At 51.8% G+C, this 22,018-nt stretch overlaps 3 protein-coding genes across 18 annotated transcripts in view; 2 read left to right on the top strand and 1 right to left on the bottom strand.

Annotated features, from left to right (window-relative positions):
• Nucleotides 1-9,631, top strand: part of MSH5 (mutS homolog 5) — an 18,021-nt gene extending 8,390 nt beyond the window's left edge. For 7 of the 11 annotated variants that reach the window (XM_049716433.1, XM_049716436.1, XM_049716432.1 and 4 more), the window contains 14 exons: nucleotides 87-149; nucleotides 4,880-5,008; nucleotides 5,306-5,378; nucleotides 5,539-5,648; nucleotides 5,885-5,965; nucleotides 6,198-6,285; nucleotides 6,534-6,723; nucleotides 6,829-6,955; nucleotides 7,369-7,518; nucleotides 7,865-7,942; nucleotides 8,144-8,287; nucleotides 8,489-8,626; nucleotides 9,080-9,153; nucleotides 9,376-9,631. In XM_049716433.1, coding sequence (XP_049572390.1) covers nucleotides 87-149; nucleotides 4,880-5,008; nucleotides 5,306-5,378; nucleotides 5,539-5,648; nucleotides 5,885-5,965; nucleotides 6,198-6,285; nucleotides 6,534-6,723; nucleotides 6,829-6,955; nucleotides 7,369-7,518; nucleotides 7,865-7,942; nucleotides 8,144-8,287; nucleotides 8,489-8,626; nucleotides 9,080-9,153; nucleotides 9,376-9,487 — 1,557 coding nt within the window. In that variant the 3' untranslated portion in view covers nucleotides 9,488-9,631. The remainder of the gene's footprint in view (nucleotides 1-86; nucleotides 150-4,879; nucleotides 5,009-5,305; nucleotides 5,379-5,538; nucleotides 5,649-5,884; nucleotides 5,966-6,197; nucleotides 6,286-6,533; nucleotides 6,724-6,828; nucleotides 6,956-7,368; nucleotides 7,519-7,864; nucleotides 7,943-8,143; nucleotides 8,288-8,488; nucleotides 8,627-9,079; nucleotides 9,154-9,375) is intronic. The other 4 variants (XM_049716431.1, XM_049716430.1, XM_049716435.1 and 1 more) reach the window with 4 other exon arrangements.
• Nucleotides 896-22,018, bottom strand: VWA7 (von Willebrand factor A domain containing 7). Of its 5 annotated transcripts, XR_007479939.1 has the most exons (17): nucleotides 21,025-21,914; nucleotides 20,419-20,700; nucleotides 19,805-19,901; nucleotides 19,094-19,204; nucleotides 18,438-18,633; nucleotides 18,154-18,323; nucleotides 16,426-16,538; nucleotides 15,815-15,931; nucleotides 15,137-15,322; nucleotides 14,541-14,673; nucleotides 14,270-14,422; nucleotides 14,067-14,159; nucleotides 13,207-13,729; nucleotides 12,840-13,014; nucleotides 5,285-5,363; nucleotides 2,301-2,371; nucleotides 896-1,873 (listed from the first exon to the last, which is right to left on the bottom strand). XR_007479939.1 is itself a non-coding variant. In XM_049716426.1 (16 exons), exons 2-16 carry the CDS (start codon nucleotides 21,262-21,264, stop codon nucleotides 12,561-12,563), a joined length of 2,763 nt encoding a protein of 920 aa, XP_049572383.1. In that variant the 5' UTR covers nucleotides 21,265-21,279; nucleotides 21,558-22,018; the 3' UTR covers nucleotides 12,316-12,560. The 5 variants fall into 5 exon arrangements, 3 of the variants coding, with proteins under 3 accessions (XP_049572383.1, XP_049572382.1, XP_049572384.1); XR_007479940.1 differs by lacking the exon at nucleotides 5,285-5,363; XM_049716426.1 differs by lacking the exons at nucleotides 896-1,873; nucleotides 2,301-2,371; nucleotides 5,285-5,363 and adding an exon at nucleotides 12,316-12,734 and having other exon boundaries at nucleotides 21,025-21,279; nucleotides 21,558-22,018.
• On the top strand, nucleotides 9,995-11,830 carry SAPCD1 (suppressor APC domain containing 1). Of its 2 annotated transcripts, XM_004286585.4 has the most exons (5): nucleotides 9,995-10,128; nucleotides 10,381-10,521; nucleotides 11,024-11,119; nucleotides 11,220-11,309; nucleotides 11,404-11,830. In XM_004286585.4, exons 1-5 carry the CDS (start codon nucleotides 10,015-10,017, stop codon nucleotides 11,497-11,499), a joined length of 537 nt encoding a protein of 178 aa, XP_004286633.1. In that variant the 5' UTR covers nucleotides 9,995-10,014; the 3' UTR covers nucleotides 11,500-11,830. The 2 variants fall into 2 exon arrangements, with proteins under 2 accessions (XP_004286633.1, XP_049549493.1); XM_049693536.1 differs by having other exon boundaries at nucleotides 11,220-11,830.

Genomic DNA, 22,018 nt, shown 5'->3' with positions numbered 1-22,018 from the left:
GGGAAGGAGGTGAGGGATGCTGGGCATCTTGAGGGGCATTAGGGTGGGAGAAGGAAAACAGCGGCTGTCTCCTTGTTTGACTCTAGCTGATTCTTAAACGCATGAAGTTGTCCCACACCAAGGTCAGTGACTGGCAGGTTCTCTACAAGGTAAGACCTCCCTTCTTGAATCTAGAAGTCCAGGTTAAGACCCCCAGCATGTGTTCCAAATCCTCTTTACTCTCGTCACCCGGTCCAACTTTATCCCAACACCTTTAAAAAAACTTTGCACTGTGGAAATTGTCAAAAAAAATTTAGAGAGAATAATACGAAGAACTCCCATGTACCCACCATGTAGCTTTAACACTTCGACTCATACAAATGTTGTTTCATGTATATCTTCTCTCACTTTCCTTTTCCTGTATTTTGAAGCAATTCCCAGCCATCATATCATTTCACCCATAAATATTTCAATATGCTTTCTAAAAGAAAATTATTTTTAAAAAAGAATAACAATGCCATTGTCTTATCTAAAAATTAATGTAATTCTTTAATATTAATTAGCTCATGTTTAAATTTCTATTCATCTCGTAAATGTGATGATTTTTTTAAATTACAGTTTGTTTAATTAGGATCAAAATATGTTCATATAGCGATGGGATGATGTCTTTTTGAATCTCCTTTATGGGTTCCTTCTCCATTTCACCATTCTCTCTCTCTCTCTATCTCTCTCTCTCTCTCTCTCTCTCTCTCTCTCTCTCTCTCTCTCTCTCCCTCCTCCTCCTCCTCCTCTCTTCCCCTCTCCCCGCCTCTCCATATATATATCTTTTCCCCTTTGCAACATATTTGTTGCAGAAGCTGGATTATTTGTCCTACAGAGTTTTCCTTAGCCTGAATTTCACTGATTACATTCCCTGTTTTGTTTTGTTGTTGTTTTTTTGCAGTACGCGGGCCCCTTGCTGTTGTGGCCTCTCCCATTGCAGAGCGCAGGCTCAGCGGCCATGGCTCACGGGCCCAGCCGCTCCGTGGCATGTGGGATCTTCCCGGACCGGGGCACGAACCCGTGTCCCCTGCATTGGCAGGCGGACTCTCAACCACTGCGCCACCAGGGAAGCCCACAGTCCCTGTTTTTGACATGTTTCTCTCTCTTCTAGAATTTCTGTAAATTAATAGTTGAATCTAGAAGCTTGCTCAGGTTCAATTTTTTTCAATAGTGTTTCATAAATGGAGGAACATAATGTCAGTATGTCTGACTCTCATTTTGTGATGATAGCAGTCTTTGATGTTTAATAATTAAGTCCATTAGTTCTTTAGAGATTGCAAAGTAGTGTTATTCTAATTCTGTCATTCTTTCTTCATTGATTAGAATGTTTCTGGAAGGAAGACTTCCTCTCATCTACTCTTCGGCTACCTAGTGATATCACAGAACATTGCTTGACTTTTTCCCCCGATTTTATCTGTCCAGCTGTCAGCAAATACGAAATGAGTTCCATAATCCTCCAAGGCAACCAATGAGTTTTTTTGGTTGCTGTTGTTGTTTTAGTATCATTACAAACTTACAGATTTCTTCGTGCTTCAGGCCACTGCATTTTTAATCTTTACACATGTTCGAGATATTCCATCTTTGGCCAATGGGAGCCTCTTCATGTTGGCTTCTGAGTCCTTTAACATGACACTAGTAGACTTGGATAACTTCCCCACTCTCTGGTTTGACAAGATGTACCAGATATACCACTTACACGTACCGGTTCTGACCTGGAACCAGACATTTCTCTGAGGAGCCCTGGTTCCTTTTAGTGAGAAATGGTATTTCTGTATACCACGGTGAGTGCTAGAGGGTACTCGGCATGTTTGGATTATTGCTTGTAGGCCTTTTCTGTGGACAGATCTAGAAACTTGAAAAAAAATAAAATACATGATAAATTAGTACTGACATCACCTATTTATTTTATTTTAGTTTTTTAGATATCCAGAGATCACTATATCTATATTCTTTTTTTAATTAATTTTTTTTGAGTATAGTCGATTTACAATATTGTGTTAGTTTCTGCTGTATAGCAAAGTGAATCAGTTATACATAAATATATATCCACTCTTTTTTAGATTCTTTACCCATTTAGGTCATTACAGAGTATTGAGTAGAGTTCCCTGTGCTATACAGTAGGTTCTTATTAGTTATCTATTTTATATATAGTAGTGTGTATATGTCAATCCCAATCTCCCAATTTATCCCTCCCCCACCGTTTCCCCCTTGGTAACCATTAGTTTGTTTTCTACATCTGTGACATCACCTATTTAAATTCAGCACCACAGGGTTCTTACCTTGTATATTCCATTTTTATCCTCTTCAATATTTCCTTCTTCCATACTGGAGATTCTGTGTCTCAATAACACTAGGAATGAGAAAATCGAAGTATCACTTATTTGCTTTTTCCTACATTACATCCACAACAATCTTAGAATAGCAATATCACCATTACTACCAAAACTATATGATTATTGAACACTATTTAACATTTTTTGGGGGGAAGGAGGGATAGTTCTTTCTCTTCTCCCTAGGGATATACAGTCAAATTGCTGTGTTTTAGTCACTACTTCAACACATACTGTGTTATGTCACTATCTGGGTATACATTATGTTCATTTGTTTCATTCTTTTTTTGATTTTTAATAATTGCTTCTTAAAATTTAATCTTATAATTATGTAGAATATTTACACAGTTCCAAAGTCAAATCTCCCAAACAAGGTATAGTCAATTAATTGTAACTTCTATCCCTTTTCCCTCTCTCCACCTATAGATAACCTTTAAAAAAAACTTTTTTTGGCTTAAATAAGTTTATCTTTTATAGAAAAGGATAAAAATAAGCAGTCCGTGACTGTTGGGTGGTTTCATAAAGTCCTCAGTGACCCAGTCTCCTTCTGTCTTCCTGTTCTGCCATCCTCAGCATGTGGCTTCTACCACTAGCTCAAGATAGCAATGTGAATTCCAGCTGTAATATCTGCTTTCCAGCTACTACTCCTCCACCGCTATTCGAAGTTTCCAGTGACTCTCTGAAGTTTCTCTGTGCATGGTTTCAGTTTCCAGCTTTTTTGCTGCAGCAGCTGCTATAGTTCTATTCCCAGTGAATTTGAGGTTCTTGATGTCTCATTGCAGAAAGAATTCAGTGAGAAACAAAGGTATAGTTAAGAAGTGGATTTATTTAGAGAGAAACACACTCCACAGACAGAGTGTGGGCCATCTCAGAAGGCGAGAGAGCCTAAAAAAATTTTTTTTAATTTAAGTTTATTTATTTATTTTTGGCTGCATTGGGTCTTTGTTGCTGCGCATGGGCTTCCTCTAGTTGCGGCGAACGGGGGCTACTCTTCGTTGCGGTGCACGGGCTTCTCATTGCGGTGGCTTCTCTTGTTGCAGAGCACGGGCTCTGGGCGCGCAGGCTTCAGTAGTTGTGGCATGCAGGCTCAGTAGTTGTGGCTCATGGGCTCTTGCGTGCAGGCTCAGTAGTTGTGGCGCACGTGCTTAGTTGTTCCATGGCATGTGGGATCTTCCCCGACCAGGGCTCGAACCCGTGTCCCCTGCATTGACAGGAGGATTCTTAACCACTGCACCACCAGGGAAGCCCTCTACAGTATATTTACCTAACATGTAAAGTAGTTTCAGTTTTATTTTACGTGAGCAGATGTGTGTGACTATTTGTATATTCCCTCCCACTACTTAACATTTATCCTTGGCTTCAGCCAGGCCAGGCTCCGCGTTCAAGCACTCTGCCTGGGAGACCCACCATATTCCTGCTCAGGATAGCATGGTGGTTAAAAGCCAGACACCTGGGCTCAATTCCCAGCTCATCTGTTTACTCTCTGTGAGACCTTGAGCAAATTGTGTTACTTCTTTGTGCTTCAGGTTGCTCACCTGTAAAATGGAGTCATGCTAGTCCCCATCTCCTAGGATTATTTTGAGAATTGAATGAAATTAACACATGTAAAAAGTTTAGAATATTGCCTGGCGGGTAGTAAACATTCAATAAGTGTTAGTTCTTATTCCTACCTCTATTCATTTGCCCATGCTCTTGCCCCCACCCAGAATACCCTCCTCCCTTTGGAATTGCCTTATTCAAGACCAAGCTTATTTCTTTTTCTCTGCAAAGATATCCCAACTATTTTAGCCCATATTAGTCTTATTCTCTGAACTTCCTTAGTAATTTTAGTCAGTTTCACAACTTGGTCAATCTTTTTTGTGGGTAGTCATTGTTTTTGTTGTTTGTTTCCATCATGGCTAGATTATAAACTCTTTGGTTTATACACTTTATATATCCTCTGTCACAGAGTGAGGCTCAGTCAGTGTCCTTTGGATTGGGTTTATCCACTCAGTCTAATCCCTGTTTAGAGCAGCCACCTCAGGTCACTGACTTGCACGCTGGAGAATTAATTCTCAGTGACTCTCACCCATCCCCTCTTCCTGCTGTCTCTTACCCAAATGCTGTCATTGCCCCTTCTGCTCATTTACTTCTTCTCTGCCTTTCATATCCCTATTTCTCTTTCTCCTTCCTCTGTACAAACTTCTCTCTTGGGATATTGTACAAATCTCTTTCAAAGCAACTACCACTTTATTTTTAAATCTTCTGGGTGTATTTGTCTTCCTTACTAGACCACGAGCCCATCTAGGACAAGGGACCCAGTTGTCTTTGTTGTCTTTGGAGCCTCAGTGTTTAGTGTGGTGCCTGGTGAAGAGTTCTGCAGATACCATTTTCTCTCTCACTGTTTCTTTTTTGCATTTGAGATCTTCTCTCTGTCTCTGTTATTGTGTTTTTCCCTATTGGTCTTTGTTCTTCTCAGTCCATCCCTGTCCCCTCGCCTAAGCCCGGCCTGGGTATGGGCCACCCTCCTCTGTCCATTTCTCCTACAGACAGTGTACAGTGCCCTGGGCCTGAGGGATGCTTGCCGCTCCCTGCCCCAGTCCATTCAGCTCTTTCGGGACATTGCCCAAGAGTTCTCTGATGACCTACACCACATTGCCAGCCTCATTGGGAAAGTGGTGAGTGGAAGGAAAGAGGCAGAGCTCCTGGGAAACTAGGGGAGGGATGGGTTTGGGTAATAGAGAACGACGGGGCTCTGGGGAATGTGGTGTGGAAGATGGGGATGCATGGGAGACACTGAGGTCAGCTGGATGACCAAGGGATGGGATGGTGAGAGGAGATGGCAAAATATCAGGGATCTGCTTGGGGGCTTGGAGGGTTAGGGTTGAAGCAGGGACTGAAGGGGCCCAAGTAGAGGTGAGGAACAGGACGAGATGGTGCTGGATGTAAAGAACCTGGACTTCTTGTCTCCTCAGGTGGACTTTGAGGGCAGTCTTGCTGAAAATCGCTTCACAGTCCTCCCCAACATAGATCCTGAAATTGATGAGAGTGAGTGTTAGGTGTACGGATGGGCCTATGAGCCCTGAAACATGAGCCTGCCCAGTGATGGGGTACCATTCTCAGTAGGCGGCCACTGCATCTGGGGATAATCATCGCAACCAGAGCAGGAACCTTACTTTTGATATCCACGTGTCTTTCACCCTCCTAGAAAAACGAAGGCTGACAGGACTTCCCAGTTTCCTCACTGAGGTGGCTCGGAAGGAGCTGGAAAATCTGGACCCCCGTATCCCTTCATGCAGTGTCATCTACATCCCTCTGGTGAGGGCAGGAGGGTGGGTGTGCTCCCCAGGGGTTTTTTAGGGGGACATTAGGCCTATGAAGTACACATTAGTAGATAAGAAAACCCTGGAGAAATCTGAAGAACATGAATACTTTTTGGTGGCTTTAGCCCCCTGAGGGAAGCATTGGGGGATATAGGGGACTCTGGCTTCCTCTAAGGAAAGAAAGTGCCCAGTACATCACTCTCTGCTTTATCTCTTTTCTACTCTCCGCAGATTGGCTTCCTTCTTTGTATTCCCCGCCTGCCTTCCATGGTGGAGACCAGTGACTTCGAGATTGAGGGTCTGGACTTCATGGTGAGACCCTTGACCTCTGTAGGGGTTGATAAGGAAAGTGAATGAGCAGCTGAGAGGAGGGCCTTACCCCATCAGCACTGCCCAATGTGGGATCCCTCTTCTGTTGTTTTACTCTGATCTTTACCAGCTCTGAGACAAAGGAGAAAGAAATCAAGGTCAGGGCTGGAGCGGGGGTTAGATAGGATGAGGATCGAGAGAAGCAAAGCCCATAGCTTTGAACCCTTGTATCCAGTTCCTCTCAGAGGAGAAGCTTCACTATCGTAGTGCTCGAACCAAGGAGCTGGATGCATTGCTGGGGGACCTGCACTGCGACATCCGGGGTGAGGAGAAGCGAGTGGCTGGAGCGGAGCGGGCAGCATGGAGATGATTCTGATAGGCTCCTTTCCTTCCTGCCATTGCTCTCTTTCTCTCTCTCTCTTTCTCTCTCTGACTCTGTCTTTTCTGAATGTCTCTGGGTATTTCAGATGGTATCTGCAAGCCTGTTTCTGGGTCCCTCTGCTGGCCTCTTTGTCTCTCCTTCACTTTCCCCTGGAGCTGACCCCCAGCTCCCTCCCTTACCTGCCCCCAGACCAGGAAACCCTGCTGATGTACCAGCTGCAGTGTCAGGTGCTGGCACGGGCAGCTGTCTTGACCCAGGTGTTGGACCTCGCCTCCCGCCTGGACGTCCTCTTGGCTCTTGCCAGTGCCGCCCGGGACTATGGCTACTCAAGGCCCCGTTACTCCCCACGGCTCCTTGGGGTACGAATCCAGAATGGCAGGTGAGAACAGAAAAGGGTGGAGGCATAGACAAGAGGGGCCCAAAGGCCCCATCTTCTGCATCCACAGGCCATGTGCAAGGTACCTCTCCACCCACTCCATTGCAGGCATCCTCTGATGGAGCTCTGTGCCCGAACCTTCGTGCCCAACTCCGCAGAATGCGGGGGGTACAAAGGGAGGGTCAAAGTCATCACTGGACCCAACTCCTCAGGGAAGAGCATATACCTCAAACAGGTAGAGGAATCCCTACAAACTGGGCCTCTGGAATGTTCTCCATTGTCTCCATCCCCCACCTGCCAGTCAACCCAGGTCCCTACAGCTCTTCTCCCTGTGTTCTGACCCCAGCTGTCATGAAAAGACCGTAGCCCACACCCGCTGCTCCTCTTCCTCCCAAGTTCTCATTCTCTACCTGAGGGAGAGCCATGCTCTAATGATCGTTCCATGGCCTGAATTCTCCTCCCCCACCTCTGAATTAAAGTGTGCCTTTGCTCACTCGCTGCCCTTTACTGATTCTAAAGCGAGCAGAGGGGCTGTGATCTTCTATTAAACTGTGTCCATCTCTCTTGATCTATTGTTCTCCCCTCAGTTTAGCCTCACCTTCACCTCAGCCACACGAGGCACCGGGCCCTGTCTCCTCCCCTATTCAGGTAGGCTTGATCACATTCATGGCCCTGGTGGGCAGCTTTGTGCCAGCAGAGGAAGCCGAAATCGGGGCAGTAGACGCCATCTTCACCCGAATCCATAGCTGTGAATCCATCTCCCTTGGCCTCTCTACCTTCATGATCGACCTCAACCAGGTCAAAAGGAGGATAGGTTGGGGGAGGGGGATAATGGGGAAGGAACCCTACCCGTGAAAAATGTTAGGAAAAACGTTCCTTCTGCCTGCTCTCTAAACTAGGGGCAGGGAGCACCCAGTTCAGAGACCAGGAGAATCAATACCGCAAACCTTTATCTATCCCCGGCTTTGTGTGAGGCACTGTTGGCAATGAAAGGATGAACAAAACATGTGTCTCGCCGTTAAAGAACTTGCAGTCCTGTTGGGTGGACACATACACAAGCAGCTTTTCTGCCAGGCAGACTGTGGTCAGTGCATTACAGGCCTCGAATGTTTCTGAAACTATCCCTTGTCCACCTGGTACCCAGCAGGTGGCGAAAGCAGTGAACAATGCCACCGAGCGGTCGCTGGTCCTTATTGATGAATTCGGAAAGGGAACCAACACGGTAAGGGGAGAAGCTGTTGAGGATCTAAGGAGGGGAAAATGAAGGAGGGCTAAGGAACAAGAGGGTGCGGCTGCGCCTCTGGAAAAGAATAGGGGTGTGTGGGTGGAAAAGAAACAGTGTGAGGCGGGAGAGGCCTGGCAGGAGGAGAGGGGTGCACGGGGCACCTGTGGTTCCACAGCCTCACCGCTGCCCTCTGCACAGGTGGATGGTCTCGCGCTTCTAGCGGCCGTGATCCGACACTGGCTGGCGCTTGGGCCCACGTGCCCCCACATCTTCGTGGCCACCAACTTTCTGAGCCTCATTCAGCTACAGCTGCTGCCACAGGGGCCCCTCGTGCAGTATTTGGTGAGGAACCAATCCAGCTCCTTAGGGGCCCCTAGGCCGAGCATTTCCCAGAGCTGGGAACTGGCTTCTCCGTCAGAACAGGGGCTCCTTGAGCACAGGGACCACATCCCTTCCTGTTTCTCACTCTCCACAGCAACTGACCAAGGGACTGGGGCAGGAAGCAGAATGACTGATAACATTCCCCTTTTATTTTCTTTTAAGACCATGGAGACCTGTGAAGATGGGAATGACCTTGTCTTCTTCTATCAGGTTTGCGAAGGTGTTGCCAATGCCAGCCATGCCTCCCACACAGCTGCCCAGGCTGGGCTTCCTGAGAAGCTCGTTGCTCGTGGCAAGGAGGTGAAGTCCAAACAGCAGCCGCCTCTGCCAGGGCTCCCTTCCACCGTCCCTGCTTCTCCGAGGGGCCTGGATTCTGACCCTACAACACCCACTCCCACCCCTGCCCCTTCCTGCTTCTCCGAGGGGCCTGGATTCTGACCCTACAACATCCACTCCCACCCCTACCCCTTCCTGCTTCTCCGAGGGGCCTGGATTCTGACCCAACACCCACTCCCACCCCTGCCCCTTCCTGCTTCTCTGAGGGGCCTGGATTCTGACCCTACAACACCCACTCCCACCCCTGCCCCTTCCTGCTTCTCCGAGGGACCTGGATTCTGACCCTACTCTCTCCTCTTACCCAACACCCACTCCCACCCCTGCCCCTTCCTACTTCTCTGAGGGACCTGGATTCTGACCCTACTCTTCTCTTACCCAACACCCACTCCCACCCCTGCCCCTTCCTCCTTGTCCTAGGTCTCAGACTTGATCTGCAGTGGAAAGCCCATCAAGCCTGTCAAGGAGCTGCTAAAGGAGAAACAAATGGAAAAGTGAGTGCAGGCCCAGGGTCCTTGTTCTCTCTAGCATGTTCTGCAGCTCTTCTACCCCTTTCAGGGACTCAGACAGTCTCTTGCCCTTTAAAGATTCAAAATTTCTTCCTGCAATTTCTAAATTCTCAAGGTCTCGGGTTTCCTGTGCTGCATCCTCTTCCCTCTGCTCAGGGATTCTGTTATCCATGCTTCCATAAATCTCACTGTTCTCTCTCCCCTCAGTTGCCAGATGTTAGTAGACAAGTTTCTGAAACTGGATTTGGAAGATCCCAGTCTGGACCTGGACATTTTCATGAGACAGGAAGTGCTGCCTGCTGCCGCCACCGTCCTCTGAGAGTCTTTCCTGGGCTCTCCTCCACGTCCCAAACCCCGGGAGGCTGCCAGGCCCTCTTTGTTTCCTTACCTCCTTCACACCCAGAGTTCTCAGTTTCCCTGGAAATTTTGTTTCATGTTAGTAATAAAGTTTATTTTGGAGAAAGTTATTGTTTCCTTAGATGAGCCAAAACAAAACAAGAGAGTAGGAAAGAGATGAAAGAGGAAGCAGCAGGCCACAGAGGGACCTGCCCTGCCTCATTAAAAATAAAGTATCACTGCTGGAGGGAGGCCCTCGGGTTCTACCCAGGGGGACTTTATGAGAACCAACCACTTCAACAGACCCTACAAAAACAGATGAGAGAGAAGACAGGAGCCCAAGGGAGATGTTCTTTCCCCTCAAAGTAGGAACACCTCAGCCTGAGACAGACCCAGCAGGAAGGGCTCTGGGAGGCTGAAAGACTAGGCAGGACTGGTGCAAGGCTGGGGGAAAGGGAGGGACCAGCCCTGCACCAGTGGGTGTGGCTCCACCCTTCCCACCTCAGAGCCATGGGGAGCCGGGGTCCTGGTGGGCTGCCCCTGGTGCAGGCCCCCTACACGGTTCTGCTGCTGCCACTGGAGACAAGCCGCCAAGACCCAGGGGCCCAGCGCTTCTTCCTCTGGGTGAGTATCAGTCCCGCAAGAGGTCCCGGGAAAGCCCCTCTCCCTAGATCAGTCTCCTGCAATTCCACTCAATTTTGAGGACTCGTAAGTTCAGCCCCTTGCTTTCCCTTGCCCTCCAGGTCCTCAGTGGCCAGTCTGGGTTCACACTCAGTGACCAGATAGTGAACTGAACCACGGGTTAAGAGTAAGGGCCATGCATGGCCCAGAACCCTGCTGTGGAGTGAGTCAGCCTCTGCTTCTTGCCTTTTTCAGCTGCAGAGGATGCAGGCTCTGGAGCGGGAACAGGATGCCCTGTGGCAGGGGCTGGAGCTGCTGGAGCATAGCCAGGCCTGGTATGAGGGCCGTCTGAGGGAGGCCCAGCAACAGCAGCTATATCTGGGGGCCCTTGGTGAGGTATGGGGCTGACCCATGGTATGTGGGGGCAGGGGTAGCAGGGACGTGTGGACACAGCCTGACGCCATCCTGGAAAGGCAAGAGTTAATGGACAGGGCTCATCAATTGGAAGCAGCATTGTAATGACAGGATGCCACCAAGTGTTAGGTCGGTTCATTGTTGGGCCTAGAGGAGGCTGGTCTGCATTCCATTCAGAGGGACACAATTTGGCTCACTCCATGGAGATGGGGGAGTGGTCTGGATTGTTCCAGTGAGTCAGGGATGGACAGGAGGGAGGATCCAAAGAATAGAGAAAGCGGGTACTATGCTATTTGAGGGGGTTGGAGGAACTGGACTACTAAAGAGATGGAGTGGAGAGTACTGGAATTTCCCACCTACCTGGCAGGGAACTGGGATGAGGGGATCCAGATGGAGGAGAGGAATGACCTGTGGTGATAGGAGAAGAGTGGCAGATGGTACTCGAGTTTTCACCACGTTGTCTGCCTCTAACTCCTCCTTTTAGAATTTTCCAACAGATTTACACTCAGAGCCTGGTGGCCCCCAATTAGTCCAGATTCAAAAGGTGAACATCTGTTTGCAGAATCTGATTCAGGGGAAGGTGAGTTTATTGTTTTTCGTTTACTCTTGGGAAGTGGGGGTAAAGAGGGGACTTGGGGTCAGCACTGGTCTAACAAAACAACGAATTCCCCCCACAACAGTTCTCCCCACATCCCCTGAACAAAGCTAGTTCCTGCGCCACCCAGGACTGGAAGGGAAGGCCAAGGAAGCAGAACGTGTGGCAGCAACACGTAAGCAGTAGAGGAGTGGGGGGAGGGCGGAAACCCTGGCCCTCAGTGGGAGGGAGGGCACAGACACCCAGACTGTCTCCCTCCTCTTCTCCAGGTGGTGTCAAGGCAGCAGAAAGGAGTCACTAAGCCAAAGGGGGAGATGGCTCAGCCAGGCTGCCCCAATGGACGGAGGGGCCCTACCCGTGTCTAGTGTCTCCTCTGGTTCCCCTCAGTTGTGCTGGCAAGGCTGAGTGAGAACCCCCAGCCTCCTTATTCTGCTTCTTGACTCAATAGCTAAATGGCTCCAGGTGGCGGATCAACTGAAATCCTGACATCTTGCTGTGAAATTTCTTCTCCACTCCTGAAAACTTCCATTTCGTCTTTTTGGTATCTTACGCTCTCACTCTTCCCTATATGATGTGCATAAGTGATCTTTCTTTGAAATCCCTCTGGGGAAAAGACATGTTTATTGGCACTGTCCTTTAACTTTAAATACAAAAATAAAATATAAGCATCTCCAGAATTTCAAAAATAAAATAGAAGCGTCTCCAGAATTTCAATAAAAGCAATTCTATAAATAACACTTTTCAGCAGGAGGTGGGGTACCCTCCTCCCCACTTGCAATCTTAGTCACTGCCCCATGTATCTTCCCCTCTACCTGAGCTTGGGAGAGCATGAATAAGTAGTGGAATAAAGATGCTACAGAGGGCTTCCCTGGTGGTGCAGTGGTTAAGAATCCACCTGCCAATGCAGGGGACACGGGTTCAAGCCCTGGTCCGGGAAGATCCCACATGCCACGGAGCAACTAAGCCCGTGTGCCACAACTACTGAGCCTGTGCTCTAGAGCCCGCAAGCCACAACTACTGAAGCCCGCGTGCCTAGAGCCCGTGCTCTGCAACAAGAGAAGCCACCGCAATGAGAAGCCCATGCACCACAACAAAGAGTAGCCCCAGCTCGCCGCAACTAGAGAAAGCCTGTGCTCAGCAACAAAGACCCAATGCAGCCAAAAAAAAAAAAAAAAAGATGCTACAGAGAAATAGAAAGCAACTTTCTCCAAAAATCAGTCTGGTTTGTTTCCCACAAGGGTTAGGGAAAGTGCATTGTGGGAAAATCCATTGCCTTCTATCCCAATCTTGGAAGGGACAAGTGCATGAGAAGGAAAACCTCCAACCCACCTGGGAGAGGTAGGGTCCGGAGGCCCATGTTACCTTCTTACCAATGGGGCAAGATGGCAAACGGTGCCGGAGACCCATCCCTCTAGGGGCTGTTGCGTCACCAGGAGGCCAGGCCTAGCAGGAGCAGCACCGCTCCAACTGTGCCCCACCAGGGGTTGCCCACCAGCCCTCCCCCAGCCCTGCCCGGAGTCACCAAGGTGGAAAGATGAAAGGCAGGGCTGGTGGTTGTGAGGACAGGGTCAGTCGAGTGGACAGGGGCAGGGAGCTGGTCCTGGGGAGAAGAGGGAGAGGCTGTCAGGGTGGCTGCACCCAAATAAGTCTGCACCGCCCTCCCCTCCCCTTGCCTATCCTGCAATGGAAAGTGGGGGCACCTCACCTGCGGGGTGGGGCCCCGCACCAGGAGCCGGAGGAAGGCATGGGTGGGGGGTACTGTGCTGGCTTCTCGATCCATCGCGGTCACAGTCACCATCACCACGGAGTCTGAGGCGGCTGTGTCTGGTACCTTCAGCCACAGGCACCCCCAGGCGGACTCGTTCTGTTCCAGGCGAACCCTGGGGAGTGGATGCCGAAGTCCGGCTGAAGCCGCAGGCTCTGAATAGCCGAAAGCCAAGGGGTGGAGCCAAGCGCAGTCTGGGAGGGGAGCGAGGAATCTGAGCGCCAATTCGAAAGAGCCAGAGGAGCGAGTACCAGATCCCATGCCCTGGGAATAGAAAGATGGGACAAGAAGGGACCAGGGGCTTCACCTGGAGAGGTTGGAGGTGAGAGCGAAGCTGGGGTTGACGGATGTCCTAAGATCGAGATCCTGAGGGCCCGAGAAGCTGGCAATGCGGAGGCTGAGCGGGGCCTCGGTGCCCGGCGCCAGGAAACCCGGGGGACCACTGAGCTGCGGAGGAGGGCCGGTCAGGGGAGGAGCAGCAGGCCCTGTTCTCTCCAGCCGCAGCCGCACCTTCCACTGGCATCTCACCTCCAGAAGGACAGGAACTACAGCACAGGGCTGGGGGGCCACCCGGTGCAGGCCCTGCCCCACTCCGTCCTGGCCAATCAGCTCCAGAGAGAAGGGTCCCGCGGTGGACAGAAGCGTGGGTCGTAGCGAGGCAGCGAGGAGACCTCGCTCCCGGGGTCCCATGGGCTCCAAAGGCACCCGGCCCAGCTCGGCACCGTGCGGGACCCCTCGAAGGACGACGTGGGAGAAATGCGGCAGAGGATCTCCAGGGTTTCCTCTGGAGCCCAGCCCTGTCACTTCTACCAGCAGCTGGGTCTGGAGACCTGGGACAGGGGAGGGGAGGAAAGAACAGTGGCTGCGTGAGGTTTGGAGACAAGGAGAAAAGCATGAACAGCTTTGAATAGGGGTTAGCTCTCGGGGTATGGATGGGGAAAAGGGGTTACCTCTACGGGTATTGATGGCGAGGGCCAGGAGGGAGTGCTGGGATGCTGGAAATGTTCTATAGCTTGAACTGAATGACGGTTATTTTTTATTATATAAAATCCACCCAGCTGTACACTGAAGTTTAGTACACCTTATTAAATGTTATAACTCAATGAAAAGCTACATATATAATTTATATATATACACAAAGCAAGTTAGGGGTGGGGACAGATGTACCTGCAACTGGTTGAGTCAGGGGGTAGACGCCAGGGTGGGGTCCATCCTCCATGGGGATCCCAAAGTGGAAGAGGAAATCCAGGGAGGTCTGGGCTGAGGGAGGGCGAAGGCAGTCAGAGACCTTCCAGAGATGAACGTGACTCATATTGCTCTCTGAGCTCTGCAGTCTCCCCTTCCTTTCCCAGGAATATCTCCCTCCTTACCTTGCACTCTCACCCGGGGGGTACCCTTGGCTGTGACCTGGATCTCCCAGGTTCCTGTCTGCAGGGGGTCATTCATGCGTACCATCCAGAACTGCCCGAAGCGGCGAGTATGACCTAGAGGCCCCTCACCTTCCTCCTGGCCCTGGGAGACCCCTGAATGGGTATTGGGGGCAAGAGATTGTCACAGGAGAATTCCTTTCCCTTAGTACATTACCCCTCATTCTCCAGTCTCCATTCTTGCCTCCGCCTTGAGACACACACATGGAAGTACCTGCAGGGTTTCTGATCCAGAAGCTGCTGACCTCCCCATGGATCCGGACTGTGACCCTCTGGAGCAGCCCATCCACACTGAACACAAGTGGCCTCTCAGGCACCACAACAGGAGGCTCCAGGGGAAGGGTCACCTTGAGGGCGCAGGACCGAAAAATGGGGGGAAGATAAGGCATGGAATGAGGTGGGAACAAAGACAGGAGAAAGAAAGGTAGAGACAGAAAAAAACTAAGTAACACATGGGATACCAGTGAGAGAGAAAGGACCAGGGATAAAGCTATGATCAATGACAAAGTTGGAGGCAAGGGATTAAGGATGAGGTAACCACTTCTTGCCCCCCTTAAAAGATGGCAGGACTTCCTAGAGTAGCCGTGAAGACAGAATACTGGAGGCCAAGACTGAGGGTGGTAGTACTAATGTGGAAGGAGCAGTGTAGAAGGTGGGCAGCTGTGGATCTCAGAGGGAAAGAAACTTCCTTTCCCACCCTCTGTCTGGAATGGCAACTCAGCAATGGGAGCCATTTGCTTTCTTCTACAAGAAAGAGAAATGCAGTGTCACCATCGTCCCCTCAGTTCTGAGCTGAGCCCCCACACTTACCAGGTCAGCTACGCTGTCCCCAACAATGGCTGCCACATCCTGAATGTACTGGTCTTTGGTGAAGATCACCTCTCCTCCTGAGGCCAGCGCCACCGCTTCATATGGCTCAAAACGCAGAGGGGACAAGACCTCACGCCGAGGTCGGCCCTGAACCCTAGATGGGTCTTCAGTCAACAGGAATGTGACCTGTGCCCAGAAGAAAGGCCAGGACTTGAAGTTTCCATTTGCCATCTACCATTGTAAATAAGGATCTCCTGTGCTCAAGCTTTCAACAGAGCTGATGATTGGTGGTAAATTCTCTGTCTACCCTCTGGCTGCTACAGCAGGGTCTCCCAATGACACAACCCCTGGGCTTCAATTAGAAGTTGCCATTCCCTGTAACTGTCACCATACGTCATCCACATAGTGGATTGCTGGCAGCCAAATCTCCAGTTCTTCAAACGGTTTATTGGGGGCAGATTCATATAAGAATTCAGCATCATTAAGGGTAGGGCCTTCCACTCTTTAGTATTGTTAAAGGGATCTGGAAATGTTATACTCATGGTTCACTTCTCCCACCCCCAAGCCAAGTCTGGTTTAACCACCCTAGTGTGAGTGTGACCCTTGTAATGAGAGTTGTCCTGCAGTTTCCCACATCCCTGGGTAGCTAACACTGAGTCTCCCACCAGCTATGCTTACTCTGCAACGCCGCTCCTGAGTCAGAGATTCCACCCGGTTGGTGAGAAAGGCATCCTTGGGGGAGGCGTCAGTGAAGACGAAGATGTCTGAGAGTGGAGGTGTGTGTAGCAGGGCCAGCTGACAGGGGAGGGAAAAAAACTGGTGTTAAAAAATGGCAGCAGTGGGACTTCCCTGGTGGCGCAGTGGATAAGACTCCACGCTCCCAGTGCAGGGGGCCGGGTCTCGATCCCTGGTCAGGGAACTAGATCCGACATGCATGCCGCAACAAAGAGTTCACATGCCACAACTAAGGAGCCCGCCTGCCGCAATTAAGGAGCCCATGTGCCGCAACTAAGGAGCAGGTGAGCCGCAACTAAGGAGCCCACCTGCCACAACTAAGACCTGGCACAACCAAATAACTTTTAAAAAAGTGGTGGCAGTAGGGGAATGGGCAGAGCAAGGGAGGGCAGAGTAGAAGGCAATACGGCCCTGGAACCTGGAGTGAAGCGAGTGGGACTAGGTTCTGAAGATGGGGTGGAGGGATGAGGTCCCAGGGAAGCTCTAAGCTCCCTTGATGGTGGGGCCTGGAAAGAGGTGGTGGGAGAAGAAGGGAAGGGGTGGGGAGGGCAGACCTCCAGGGCTGACAGGCACATCTCGGGCTCATCTCCACCTCCCAAGGCATGTATCTCATTGAGTTGTTGCCAGAAGCTGTCAGGGTCACTGGTTGTAAAGACGGGGCCAAACCCTGGGAAAGGAGAAAGGAGATTGAGATAAGTGAGAGGAGGGCTCCCCTCATTCCCACCCATGGGCATCTCCCCAGTCAAGGGGCCCCGCTGTGCTCCTTGGGTGGACAAGTATTGAGATAACAATATTCCTTTATATTTATACTGACAGGGTAGAACAAGGCAGGGGCTAGGTACCTCTGGTGGGAAAGTGGACCTCATTTCCTCACAAAATGGTGGCACTTCCTGTGGTCCTGAGTGGGCCTTTTTGGGTATATGTGTCAGTATAAAAAACAACCGAGGGGACTTGCCTGGTGGCTCAGTGGTTAAGAATCTGCCTGCCAATGCAGGGGACATGGGTACGATCCCTGGTCCAGGAAGATCCCACATGCTGCCGAGCAACTAAGCCTGTGCGCCAAAACTACTGAGACTGCGCTCTACAGCCCGTGAGCCAAATCTACTAAGCCCACGCGCCACAACTACTGAAGCCCGCACGCCTAGAGCCCGTGCTCTGCAACAAAGAGAAGCCACCGTAATGAGAAGCCCGCGCACTGCAACGAAGAGTAGCCCCCTGCTCGCCACAACTAGAGAAAGCCCACGCGCAGCAACGAAGACCCGACGCAGCCAAAAAAAAAAAAAAAAGCCAACATAGATAACCAACAAGGACCCACTGTATAGCACAGGGAACTATACTCAATATCTTGTAATAACTTATAATGGAAAAGAAACTGAAAAAGAATATATATAACTGAATCACTTTGCTGGACACCTGAAACATTGTAAATCAACTATACTTCAACTAAAAAACAACAACAAAAAAAACTGCGTCCTCAGTTTCCTCACAGAAAAGACAGAGAAATAATAGTACCTACCTCAGAGAGGGTTATTGGGTGATTAAATGAGTTGATTTTGTAAATCTTAGAATAGTGCTTTGACACATAATAAGTGCTAAATTCTTAATTATTCACTTACTTGTACCTTTATCAAATATGTGATAAACCCCTTTTGAATGTCAGCTACTATGAGATTTATATAGGCAGATCAGACTCAAACCCTGCCCTTAGGGAATTCTCAATCCAAATTTTATTTGATGATCATTTTGACCCTGGGAGATAGGCGGGATAAGGCAAGTACTAATCCACTTTATGGTTGATGAAATTGAGGAAAGAGAGGTTAAACAATCAGCCTAAGTACACACAGTAAGTGCTGGTCAACCCAGGCCAGATGATCTGACTTCTAATTTAGTAGGGAGAGGAATATGATGTAACTAGCTGTCTTAGACATTTCACAGAGGCCTGGACCCACCAACCCGCCCCCCATCTTCATCCCAACCTCTGTCTACAGGAAGTGGAGAAAACTGAAAATGACTTACTAGAATGGAAGCCTAAGAAAGCAGAGGCTACCCGCCTAAGCACCCATAATGATTAAACTCATACGGAAAGTGCTGTCCTGTTGGAAGCAGTAGAAGAAGTGGCTGATTGTTTCCAATATGCACACAAGTACCAGTAAAGACTCACTCAGGACCCTAGGAAGAGCCTCCCTTTTATGGAAGTGAAGCCATTAGGCCCACTTCCCTACCAGTGGCATTTACCCCTTGCCCTGGACTTCCCTCCACTATTCCTGCCAGACCCCAGTTACCTGGGTCATGGAAAGGCACCAGGACATAGTGGGTGGGCTCCATGGGGCCGCCCCGTCGCTGCTCCACAATGTGGCGAGCCTGGATTTTGGCAGCATTGATCTCCTCGCCCATACTTCCTGTGGTATCCAGGACGAAGCTCAGGCTGGAGGCTGGGGTGATGTCCAGCAGCCTGGGAAGCAGGCCAGAGATACAGTGAAGGGTCTGCACACTTGTCCCCAGGCCCTGGTTTCTCAACTCTGGAGCACCTACCTATTAAGGAGCCCATCCCCAGGAGGCCACTCACCTGGAGAAACCCCTGTCTCCCAGGCGGCTTCGCAGGAGGCTGAAGGCCTGGATGGAGGCCAGAAGGGCCAGGTTTGCAGCCTGGAGGTGCAGCATGTGGTGTGGGGAGAAGCCTGGGGATGTGCTATCCTTGTTGATGCCTCCCCGTGGTGGCTGGGAGCTGCTCTGGTCAAAATGGCCCCCATGGCTACATTTCCCTGGGTTGGGGAAAGGGATCTGGAGGGTGGAGGTAAAAAACCCACTGCCTCCTAATAAAACGAGGCCCTCTCTGACCTGCCCTGACCCTCTCACTCCTCAGCAAAGGATAAGCAGAAAATTATGATATTTTGTAGAGGGCAAATCTGGAGTAAATCTGGAATGATTAGTTACCACAGCACACGGTAGATCCCTCGATCCCTCCAGTTAGTCCCCAAAAGCTGCCCTCGGGCACTGAAGTCTTATCGGCAATGTGAGAAGCTGCTCCCACCACCCCAACAATCATGGCCACCTCAGTGGGCCTTCATCCACCTGCTCCCCTCCCAGCATCCTCTCCTTCTTCCAAGAAGTGATGCCATAGGAAATAGGACAAGGGCTACAGGACTGAGGTCCCTAGGGAGAGGGTCAGGGGAGAGGAAGTGACTTTCTCCCCTTACTTCTGGGGGCTTTCCTGTCTGGTACCTGGAGGTTTGGAGGGATGAGTTCCAAAGTAGCCAGAGGTGAGGAGTGTGAAGCCCAGCAAATTCCCAGGGCAGCTCCACTCGTCACAGTCGGAGCAGGTAGGATCGCCCACTGGGAAGAGAGGGCAAGGGTCTGGCACCCAAGATTCTGCTGCCCCTGACCTTTACCCCTGTCCACCCGAACTTCTTCAGCCTTTCCTCTCAACTGGAACAAGGTAAAAGCCCATAGGTACCCTTTGCTGGTACCCTTCCAGGCTTTCTGAACTAAAACCTGGAGCTCCTGGCTGGCAATGAGACTTAATATTTGAGACTGGGACTGTGCTAGAAAACCCGGAAGTCGGGGGGGGGGGACTAATCCTACGGGAGTGTGCCCTCTGTGAGCTGTGGACAGGAAGTGAACCTGTACTAGACAGGAGGCAGCTTCTGGGTCACAGTTCAGTTGGAAGGATGAGGGGACTGAGAGAGAAAGCCCCCCGTGTGATCCAGTGTGGGGAGGAAGCCATGTGAAAGACAGAGAACTCCCTGACGTCGCAGATCTGGTCCTGGCCCTGTCCTCTGCTGCGTGACCTTGGGGAAGCAGCTGACTGGCCTTTGGCTGAACCGAGGGACCGCACAGGTGGTTCCAGAGATGAAGCCATGTTGCACCCTATTCGACCGCAGGATGTGAGGCGGCTCTGTGGGCTCACCCTCACCAGTGGGGTCCCGGCCGTACCTTGCGCCAGGTTCCGCAGCCCCTGCCTTGGCCAGAGGAGGTGAGGGTGTGGCTGCTGCTTCCCCAGTTCCACCCAGTTGCTGTGACTGTAGAAATCCTGGTCCCAAGAGAAAGGAGAAGGGGAAGAAGCACTAGCTCACTGTTCTCACCGTCTCCAGCCCTGACTCCCCTTCCTCCCAGTTCCCCAGCCTGAAAGCCTCCTCCACCCTGCTACGCCCCAGACACCCCAAGTCCCCTCCACTGCTCTCTCCCTTGCCCAGAATAGAGCTCGGCCGAAGTGGGAGCCTCCCACGTTTCTTCCCATCTCACTCAGAGCCCAGCCAGAGGCCTTTCAGTGGCCTGCACGGCCCACCTCTTGACCTCAGCACTGTCCTCTCTCACTCACCTCCTCCAGCCGCCAATGCCTCCGGCTGTTCCCACAGGAAGCTGCCAGTTTGGAGGCGGGGACTAGGGAATAGCCCCAGGGCCTTGGCAAGCAGCGCCCCAGCCCCTTCTAGAGTAGGGGGAGGCTACCATTCAGGAGACAGGAAGACTGGCTAAGGAGGCACCATTCAGGAGACAGGAAGACTGGAAAGAAGACCCCTCTGACCACGACCCCCCAACTCTGTCCTCACCTGCAAGGCATGAAGTGCAGCCCCGAGGCGCTGGCGGGCCAGGCTGTGGTCAAGGGCTCTGGCCGCCACCACAGTCTCCCCTAGAGCTCCCACCAGGCGCGCGCGCCCCTGGCCCAGCCGCTCAGCATCAAAGTGCAAGTCAGGGTCATTCCTGGAAGTCGGCAGGAAGTCCTGGGCGGCATTGGCACGAGACACCTCTCCTAAGGCTGCTCGGAACCGCCGGGAAGGAGACCCAGGTCCGAAGTAGGCGGCAAAGAGGTTGTCGGCAAGGAGAGTGCGGCCCTGGAGGGTGGTAGGGGGCAGGGGTTCCAGGGAAGCCCCTTGGATCGGACCACTGCCTACATTTCCTCAGCTCTGTCACTCCAGGCCGGGTGTGGGAGGAATTGAGGGTGCTGGGCCCTACAAGGGAGGGGCAATCCTGGACATTCCTAAGGAGGGGGACTCCTGATTGTAGGACCAGGACTCCTGGGTATTGTTGATGTCAGGAGGGGAGGAGGGAATGTGTGCGTGGGGTCCCTTCTCTGGGCAAGCAGGACCCTCAAGTAGTATAAGTCCCCCAGAATGGGGGACTCCACCGGGGATGTGACCGGACCCAGGGACGCTCACCAGGAAGTCCTCAAGGCGAAGCGGGGGCCGACCTGGGGGCGGCTGCTCCAGGAAGAGCTGCAGGGTGACGTTGAGTGCCGCCTCCTCGGTCAGGTCCTGGTGGGTGATGGAGCCGGGGGCAGCCAGGAGGCTCCAGATATTGGGGAAGAAGGCAGATGCGGGGGCCAGCAGTAGCTGCAGCTGCAGCAACAGCAGCAGTGAGGGGCCCAGGTGGGACAGGGGCTCGTCCGTGGGGAGCATAGCTGAGACATGGACCTGGGGAACAGAAGGCTCTCCAGAGAGCAGGAAGCAGCAGAGATTTCAGGGCAGGCCCGGCTCTGTCTCCATGGGCACCTGCTTTGGCCCCTTAACTGGCTTCCCCGCCCTCTCCCTTCAATCATCCGGACAACCTGAGGGCCTCTCAGACCAATAGGGACTTACACCTGCAGGGGAAGGGTCTGAGGCTCCTCCCCCACCACCGCACCGCCCCCCACCCCACCCCTCGGCTAACGCCCCCATGCAGAGGAAGTCTCCTCTCTAGGCCTCTCCCCTACCTGGTTGCTGGGTTCTCCAGGCAGGGCCGGGGGGGGGGGTGGGGGTGGGGAGCAGGGTGTCACAGGGCACTTAGGTCAGAGTTATAATTAACCTAGGCCAGATTCAGTGGAGGGAGGGAGAGGGAGGCCCCGGCAGGGTGTGGGCAGGACAGGCGGCTCCTGGCCCCTCTGCTCCGGCCTGCCCAAGGCCACAAGCAGCAGTCAGCACCAGGGCGGGCCTCCCACGGCTGGATGGCTGGCTGGCCGCAGTGCGGAGGTGAGGGAAGAGCTGGGAGGAGGAGGCAGCAGGAGGGGGGAGCTAGCAGCGTGACTCAGGCCTGGCTCAGGGCCAGGGCCAGACCCAGAGAGACGCACCTCTCTACCCGCAAGGACCCAGTGCCTCACGCCCAGCCTGCTGCCCTCCTGTTCACGTTGGCACCTCAGAGGATTCAGGAACCCAGCGCCTCAGCACCCCGTCCCCA

Source organism: Orcinus orca, chromosome 10, assembly GCF_937001465.1.
Source record: "Orcinus orca chromosome 10, mOrcOrc1.1, whole genome shotgun sequence".
Lineage (NCBI taxonomy): Eukaryota > Metazoa > Chordata > Mammalia > Artiodactyla > Delphinidae > Orcinus > Orcinus orca.
Note: the sequence above shows the minus strand (reverse complement) of the source record. Positions and strands in the feature narration are given on the sequence as shown.

Bases quoted from the DNA above. Each gene is read 5' to 3' on its own strand.
- SAPCD1 (XM_049693536.1), top strand. From the start codon at position 10,015: ATGGGGAGCCGGGGTCCTGGTGGGCTGCCCCTGGTGCAGGCCCCCTAC. The intron at 10,129-10,380 runs GTGAGTATCAGT...TGCCTTTTTCAG, and splicing joins CCCAGCGCTTCTTCCTCTGG to CTGCAGAGGATGCAGGCTCT. The intron at 10,522-11,023 runs GTATGGGGCTGA...TCCTCCTTTTAG, and splicing joins ATCTGGGGGCCCTTGGTGAG to AATTTTCCAACAGATTTACA.
- VWA7 (XM_049716426.1), bottom strand. From the start codon at position 21,264: ATGCTCCCCACGGACGAGCCCCTGTCCCACCTGGGCCCCTCACTGCTG. The intron at 15,323-15,814 runs GTAAGCATAGCT...TTCTGGGCACAG, and splicing joins CTCAGGAGCGGCGTTGCAGA to GTCACATTCCTGTTGACTGA. The intron at 12,735-12,839 runs GTGAGGTGCCCC...TCTTCTCCCCAG, and splicing joins TGCGGGGCCCCACCCCGCAG to GACCAGCTCCCTGCCCCTGT.